An 8802-nucleotide genomic window follows, 5' to 3' on the forward strand; every position below is an offset into this window, starting at 1 on the left:
AGACGTCCGAGATCAAAACTGGGAATATAATCCCAGAGAAGGGGGAAAAAAACGGTAATCTATTTTTAAATTGAAGAAATAATATGATTAGGTTATATATACATATGTGTGTATCCTACATAAACAATGTATGAATACATTAGATATCTATATATCTTAGGGACCTATAGACTGTATCTCTGTTGCTTCAGCAGCAGAGAGTTTATTCTGTCTTGACACTTTGTATTGATATTTTCTATTACATTCTTCCCTTAAATGATAATGTTTGCAGTGATTGTTTTATATGTATTATTTTATGTAAGTCGCTTTGGATAAAAGCGTCTGCCAAATACTTAAACATATATGAACACCTGAAAGTCTTCATATCAGCTAAAACCACCAATCTGTTTCACTGGATTCAGAATAAAACCAAATTCTGTTCAACCCAACAATGTTAGTATTTGAATATTGTTACTTGAAGACTGATTCCTGGTTACAATTATACTGTTAAGAAAGTATTGTCTTATACTTTGCCTAAAATGAGAATGCATCATAATCAGTGGCGGCTGGTGAATTTTGTTTTAGGTGGGGCTGAAAGTTTGTAAACCAAACCCCTGTAGGGGCGTCATCCTCCCCCAGAAGATTTCTTTGTGATTTTCACATACAAATATTGAAGATCTTTGATCCTTCTCAACTCTGTGGTAATATTATTTTCATAAAATACAACCAATAGTACGTTAATGTTAAATCTCACTTGTGAAAAGTAATCCCCCGATTCCTATTTTCAACAGTCCGCTCATTTGAGCAGGAAAACGGTGAACACCACCATCTTTGTTTTCTACCTGTCATCTGTCAGTTTCGGCTGCTCGCCGGCTCCTCATCACCACTTCAAGATGGCGGCCAAATTGCTCACGTCACAGCAACCAATGCTGCGTCTACTTATAAGATGTCTATGGTTATAACGTCATTGCAAACACGGCAATCTGTTGCGTCCACTGCAGTTTGCTACCTTATTCATACTTTTTGTCAAGTGATTTTTTTTTAAGCAGGGTTTCATGAGGTACCTATACATAACGTTACGTTAGTTAATGTATCACACACAGTAACGTAACGTTAGACGGCAGTCAGCAGCACCGCGTATTTTAGCCACCTACAAAAAGACAAACATAGTCAAATAAAGGTCAGTTAAAATGTATACTATATTAAGAATATGTGTACATATTGCATAGGGTCCTGACATCTAAAAAGTACAACTCTGTTCATTGTTATGTTCATATATTTGTTATGTTTTTCATGTGTACGCACACATAAACACACATACAGTATGAGATGAGATCAATGAGATAAGGTAAGAACAGGATAGAAACTGCTGTGGAACTAGTTACAATGCAATATGCCATGAAAATACAATGTTAACACTTTTGTGCAAATAAGTAAAGTTGCACTTGTTTTTTTTTCAAATGTGTTTATTCTGTAAAGGAATGAGTTACATGTTTAAAATGACTGGTTAATAGTGCTATTTTGAAGTGCAATGTCAGCACTATCTTTTTCCCTGCAATTTCAAATGCACTTGTTTTAATAAATAAATACAGCGTTTTAAAAGCATACACAATCTGTGTAAATATATTAGTCTGTGGTTAAATGACTTGAAAGGACTCGAAACTCAAAATGCAGGACTTGGGACTTGACTTGAGACTTTCCAGTCTTGACTTTGGACTTGACTCGGACTTGCCCTGTCTTGACTCGGGACTTGACTCGAGACTTGAGGGTAAAGACTTGAGACTTACTTGTGACTTGCAAAGCAATGACTTGGTCCCACCTCTGTTGCAATGTTAAGATTTCATCATTGATATATAAACTATCAGACTGGGCGGTCGGTAGTAGTGGGTTTCAGTAGGCCTTTAAGTGTGAACGGTGGAGAGGTCCTCGGGAGGTGATCTAGTGATCACTTCCTGAGGATCCTTGATGCAGAGGAATTTTCATCCATCTTGCTATGGTCTGGATAGCCTGCTGATCCTGAGCCAGAGCAGGATGGATGGATATATACAATAGCTTTTTATAATAATGTCTATACTGTAAACCTTGAGTTGTTAAAGTCCAAGTGCACCTCTCTCCTCAAGTGTGCATGTGAGTGTGTATGAGTGGATGTGTGCCTGTATTAAGGGTCTGTGTGAGCAAAGTATGACTGTCAAATGTGATTTTAACTGTAAAATTCAATAAAATATATATATTTTTATTTCATCCATTTTGTGTGGCGCTGGAAAGCCCTATAGGGCTGCCATTTTGATGACCATACTTCCTGGCCACTTCCACAGCCATTTTGAAGAGGCGAGTCCCTTATGTCACTTTCTGTTTGCATCCTGTACACACCGGCTTCGAGGCTAGCGGCACTTCTGACGAGTTTATTTCCACAATTGACGTACCTTGCGTCGATCAGAGCAGTGTGAGCCTGTCTTGGAGATCACTTTGTGTGATCAGAAACGCTCACAGTTTTGCTGTATAGCTGCGGGTAGCTATACTTGATTGATTGATTTTGATTGATTGAAACTTTTATTAGTAGATTGCACAGTGAAGTACATATTCCTTACAATTGACCACTAAATGGTAACACCCGAATAAGTTTTTCAACTTGTTTAAGTCGGGGTCCACTTAAATTGATTCATGATACAGATATATACTATCAAATATATACTAACTTCATAATACAGTCATCACACAAGATAATCATCAGAGTATATACATTGAATTATTTACATCATTTACATTATTTACAATCCAAGGTGTGGGATATGGAGAGGGGGGGAGGGGGGTTAGGTTTGGTTGGTATCAACCACTGAGCTAGGATTTTAGCTCATCATTTTGCTTGCGGCACCTTAACTTTGAGGATTTTATCAGCGAAGGGAGCTTTGTTCTGCAGCAACTCTTTAATTGTGATGAGATCAAAAAAGATGCGAACCTTCATTACAGCGAAAGAGAAGGCACTACCTGGACACAAGCCGACGGTGGATCGCCTCACACTGCTACTTTGTGCTAACGCTAGCGGCGACTACGTGAAACCACGGCTCGTTTATTACTCCGAAACTCTCAGAGTGTTCAATAATGCCTCAAATATTCCCAGACACAAGGTAAAGTTTTTTTGCTTTTGAGCGCACCGACGACGTGTGTTTGTTGTGTGTGTGTCATACTTACCAACCCTCCCGATTTTCCCGGGAGACTCCCGAAAATCTTAAAGGCACTGCATTTAGCGTCCTCTACAACCTGTCGTCACATCCGCTTTTCCTCCATACAAACAGCGTGCCGGCCCAGTCACATATTATATGCGGCTTTTACAAACACAAGTGGATGCAAGACATACTTGGTCAACAGCCATACAGGTCACACTGAGGGTGGCCGTATAAACAACTTTAATACTGTTACAAATATGCGCCACACTGTGAACCCACACCAAACAAGAAAAATAAACACATTTCGGGAGAACATCCGCACCGCAACACAACATAAACACAACAGAACAAATCCCCAGAACCCCTTGCAGCACGAACTCTTCCAGGACGCTACAATATACACCCCCGCTACCACCAATCCCCGCCTCCCCCCCAGTACCAGTCCAAAAATGTGACTGGTACTGTACGTCATGAGACGTAATTGAAAAAGGAGTGAACATCTTTTTTTTCCAGCTTCTTTTTATAGCCAGGGATAGGAAAAAAATGAAGCCGCTCAAGAGATAATGAAAAAAACAACAACAAACAAAAGAGGAACATGGATGTAAAAAGTTTTATAGTATAATGTAAAAATAATACATCAATCATGTCATAATATGATAACGGCAAAAGTTGATGTTAAAAGCAGCTAAAACGTTAATTAAAACTTTCACTCATGTTGTTGTCATAAAATCGTAGGTTGTCTGATTTGAGTGCCATTCTTAATTCATTCCAGAAAATTGGCTGAGCATGTGGGTTTTTGGGCCAAGATAACACCGACTTTCTGCACAACCTTTTCCTCAGTTGAAGATACTTCAGTTTGGGAAACATCTCATCCAACAGCACGAGCACCGCTACATCCACCTACAGTGAAATCAGAAATTCATTTTGTTGTGAGGAAGTGTTAATTTGTAAAATATCAGTTTGCATATTAAATAGTTAAAATAAAACCTTTTCATCCAGAAGTCGCTGTTGAACCATGAAGAATGCCTGGCGGGTGACACCATTCACGGTCTCATGATTAGTAACACTGCTGGACAGCACAAATACTGTCTTCACACTGTTATGGACAGCATTATGTAGATTTTCAATGCATGACAGTCCAGGTATCCAATCCCTTTCTTCCAAACAGAGACAGAACCTTCTGGGACCTTCGCTCTCCAGGTGGACTAATAGCTCCTTGTACACCCAGTCTCTCATTGCCAGGTTAATAGTGTCAAAAACCACAAACGCATCATAGCGGTGTTTGGAATCATTATCTGGCAGCTTGGAGTACCCTTTGATTCCTGCCCAAAACACATGCAAGCAATACCACAAATCCCAACCATAGAGATGCTTAAGTAAGGGCAGGAGAGTAAGTACTACAGTAAAGAAGGAACAAACAAGAAACGGTACACTGCCATATATGTCCTGGCATGAACGCTGGTCTATAGACAATACGTTCTTACCCAGTTTGGATTCCGGGTATTGACATCGTACAGATGTGGTGAGATAAGGAATCTGTACAGGAGTGGTAACCAAGTATTCTGCGAACCAGGAGGTTTCACAGTCACATCTAAAATAATTACAATGCAGAGTGAGATATTTGAGAGCACTGCCATTTTTAAATGGGGTGGGAAAAAACTGTCTGCTAAACTCTTTAATTTGATTGTGGTCGAGGAGCAGGTATTGCAAGGATTTGGCTTTACTGAAAAAATCCTGGGGAATCGCCTTTAAATTGTTGTTACTGAGGTCTAAAAAATTAAATTGGTCTGGAAATTCAACACCTTCAGAAGGCAAAAAGTCGATGTGATTGTGATTCAAGTCGAGGTGCGTTAAATTGCTGAGTGCAGAAATGTTTTGCCATGGAAAACGGTCTAGCTTATTGTAACTGATTTTGAGGTACTGGATACTTCTTGGAAGACTGCACAACACATCAAATGTAATGTATTTCAGCTTGTTGTTGGAGATGTCCAAAAGGAGGAGACTTGTAAGGTTTTGGAAAAAGCTAGTGTATCTGTTGTTATCAGACTCCCACATTATGAAAAGTTTATTTCCATTAAAGTAGAGGTACTTAAGAGAGTCGCTATTTAGCTCCGTATCTATTCGCATCCCAATGGCATTGTTCGCCAAACTCAGCACTTCCAACATTTTCAGATTGGAAAGAAACTCAAAGTAATGACCCATGCCCTTCATTTTGAAATGAAACTGATTATTACTTAGGTCTAGTACCCTTAGAGTGTTTTTAATGTCCATAAAGGCATCTTTGTAATATAAATCAAGTCTATTATAAGACAAATTCAGGACTAGCATTTTTTTCAGTCTCGCAAACTGCTTGCCTTTCAATGGCAGGTTCATGTAATTGAAAGACAAGTCTAAACAAGAAACATTTTCCATGCCGATGAAGAGTGAATCATTTAAATACACAATGTCATTTTGGGAAAGATCTAACGTCAGCCTGTTGCTACACAACTCAGTTATAAAGTCCCCTGGAAATTTAAATTTAAATTCATTTTTCTCCAACATTTCTGGCATTCTTAACTGATTGGATTCCATCATGTCTCTTTCAGAGGAGATGTCTTGAGATAATAGGGTCAGGGCTGGCTCATTATATTCATATTTATACAAGTTCTGGCTCTGACAACCTTGCTCTGACAAGCTCTCACATGAGGGATATACCCAGCATTGAGATAAACTCAGCATGTTTTGGGAGAGGTCAATATATACGAGAGAAGGCATTTGTCTCAAAGCTGTGAAATTAAAATAATTAATAAAGTTAATTCTCAATTCCAGCCTCTTTAGAAGTTTAAATTCTGACAGCAGGCACAGACTGTCTGATAGAAATGAATGGAAAAAATTCCCACTCAGTTTAAGTTCTTGTAGATTAGACATGCTGGTAATATACGGTGAGAGAGTCATATTTGAAAATGTATGCAATGGTTCATTGTTATAGAAGAAGTTGATTGAAGTGAGGTGAGTCAGATCTGTGAAGAACGTACCATTACGTATGGGATATGACAGGAAGTTGTCAGAAAGATCTAACTCTTTCAAATTGTTCAAAGGTCTGAAAAGGCCTTCAGGAATTGTTGTCAGAGAGTTTCCCCTCAAAGAGAGGTATGTGATGGAGCTATTCTTTACATCGAATGACAGTGGATTTAGTTGTAATGGCTTATTTTGTGGGCAAGGAAAGCAGGGCCTTGCTGTATGGTCACAGCGCTGGCAATTCCACGCTAGATTTAAATGTCTAAGACTTGTCAGATTAGCGAATGCACCTTTCAAAATCTCTGTGATTGTATTTTGTCCTAAATCCAGGAACTCAAGTGAAACTGGCAGTCCTTTAGGGACAGCTGTTAAATTAATAGACACCAAGTCAAGAGTTTTGAGTTGAGTAAGCTGTTTGAAAACCTCCTCACTGATTCTGGCAGAGTGGTTGCAGGGATTTGCATAAAAACAGTTACTGGCGAGTAAGAGCTCTTGTAGGTGTGGAGTCTTTAAAGGCTCGCTAATGTTAAAGATGTGATTGCTTTTTAGATCAAGAACAATAAGGCTTCTGGGTAACTGCGGTATAGAGGTGAGGCTGTTTCCTGACACATTTAGATATTGCAGATTATGCAGGCTCGCTAAGGCATTTTCTGAGATCTTCACGTCACAAGAGTCATGTTTTGGGATCCTCTGGTAAGGCAGTGGGCAATTACCCATCATGTTCAGAGTTTGAAGGTTTGGGATATCCAAAAAATCTTGTGGCCGCACTCGTTGTATTCCAGTCTGACTGATATTGATTGAGATAACATTAGTAGATGTGATTCTGGGGATATAAATCAGTGGTATCTTGCTGCAGTCCACTCGAGTGGCGTTCACATCAGAATCACATGGGAGCAAAGTGACATTGATGGTAATCACACATAGAACAAGCTGACTGAAGATGAGGAGATTCCGCGGGACCTGAAAAATGAAATCAAATTCAGTAAATGTTCAGTAAATGTACTCGGAATTTTTGTTTTTCTATACGTTTTAAATGACTCATTATACAAATATCGTACCTTTTTTATTAGGAGTAATATATGCATTAAGATAGAACCGGACAAGGCGATGTGCCAATGTTCAAATTGGCAAGATAGATGTTTTGAGCCATTATTTGATTTTTATTTTACAGCCTCAACCATTCTTTTACAACCTTGCACTGGCAAAATTGGCAATACATGTAAAGTGAGGACCCGTCAAACTGGCACCATTACACTGCAATTCCATTTGTTTATGCCATTTAGTACAGGGATTGTTTTGACTCGTGGGCCATGTTGGGTTAAAAATAATAGCATCAGTCGGCATCCCGATGAGAGCAGACATTGTGCAGTAAGTGATTGTTTTATTATGGTCATAGTTTGTATTACTTGTTAAGCACTTAACAACAGTGCTACATAATGATTTGTGTTTCAGTATAGTTGGATCTGATATCACCCAGCTTCTAAAACTTGTAGTTCATCCTCCATATATTCAGGCTAAAAATGTAAGGTTCTGGATCATCATTTGTCCCAAAGTAGTAGTAGTAGTAGTAGTCTCTCATGAAATCTGCCATGATGACCACGCCCCCGACCAAGATGGCGCCAGTATGTGCTTTGGCCTGCCGTCTCTCGCTGTCAGCTCTGTTTGCTTTTGTGTTGTTTGCGTCTATTTTCGTCCCTGTCAGCTCACTGCTTGTGTATGACCGCCAAACACTGTTGGATCTTTGCCCCTCTCCCACTGATATGATCAACTTCGACGTTGGTTTTTCGACGTCCCAGTCAGCTTTTTCACCTGGCCGGATTCCTGCCTTCCTTTCCCGCCCCCTGGCTCCTCTCCCCCGGCGGAAGCGTCTCCGGCGCCGCGGTAAACGTGGCGGCCAGCTGGTGAAAGTTAGGGCACTCCTGGCCCGGCTTCCCGTGGCTCCCCGAAGGAGGAATGGTGCGGTATCCGGTCTCCTCCTGCACCCACGCTCGCTCGATCCCATCGGCTCCTGGCTGGTTCCTATCGTTGGTTTGGAGGAAGAAGCTTGCCGCCGTCGCTCCTGCTGTCCCCGCCCCCGGAGGCGCGGGGTGGATTCCCGCCACCTGCGGGCTGTGTGTCGGGCCCCACCCGGATTAACTGCGGCCCTGGACGTGCTGGCCCCCGCCAGGTTCGGTCTTGTGAACGCAAGATCTTTGACAAACAAAACGTTTATCCTGAAGGATTTCTTCACTTCCCGCGGACTGGACTTCCTCTGTGTGACGGAGACATGGCTGAGAGCCGGTGAGTCCGCCCCTCTTAATGAACTTCTGCCTCTGGAGTGTTCCTACTTTAATTCCCCACGGCCGTCCGGTCGAAAAGGAGGAGGATTAGCAGTCGTTTTTAAAAATGACTTTAAATGCCGTCAGATCCGCCTACAATCCTCCTTTTCAAGCTTCGAACTGTGCATGTTTGAACTGGGTCTTTCTGATGTCGTCCTGTGTGCCGTCATCTATCGACCACCCAAGTACCACAAAGACTTTATAACTGACTTTTCTGAATTTCTGGCTGAAATCCTGCCCAAATATGATCGTGTCCTTATTGTGGGTGATTTTAATATTCACACCTGCTGTCCAGACGAGCCGCTTTCCAGGAGCTTCCTGAATATAATCGACTCATTTAACTT

The 8802-nt window shown here is 40.9% G+C and overlaps 1 protein-coding gene across 1 annotated transcript; it reads right to left on the bottom strand.

Moving 5' to 3' along the window:
* Window positions 1-3739: 3739 nt before the first annotated feature.
* On the bottom strand, window positions 3740-7016 carry tlr9 (toll-like receptor 9). The gene is made up of 2 exons (XM_061969362.2): window positions 4131-7016; window positions 3740-4043 (listed from the first exon to the last, which is right to left on the bottom strand). Exons 1-2 carry the CDS (start codon window positions 6858-6860, stop codon window positions 3837-3839), a joined length of 2937 nt encoding a protein of 978 aa, XP_061825346.2. The 5' UTR covers window positions 6861-7016; the 3' UTR covers window positions 3740-3836.
* Window positions 7017-8802: the final 1786 nt, after the last annotated feature.

The sequence above is a fragment of the Nerophis lumbriciformis genome, linkage group LG01 (genome assembly GCF_033978685.3).
Source record: "Nerophis lumbriciformis linkage group LG01, RoL_Nlum_v2.1, whole genome shotgun sequence".
Taxonomy (NCBI): Eukaryota; Metazoa; Chordata; class Actinopteri; order Syngnathiformes; family Syngnathidae; genus Nerophis; species Nerophis lumbriciformis.

Bases quoted from the DNA above. Each gene is read 5' to 3' on its own strand.
- tlr9 (XM_061969362.2), bottom strand. From the start codon at position 6,860: ATGATGGGTAATTGCCCACTGCCTTACCAGAGGATCCCAAAACATGAC. The intron at 4,044-4,130 runs GTTTTATTTTAA...ATTTCACTGTAG, and splicing joins AGCGACTTCTGGATGAAAAG to GTGGATGTAGCGGTGCTCGT.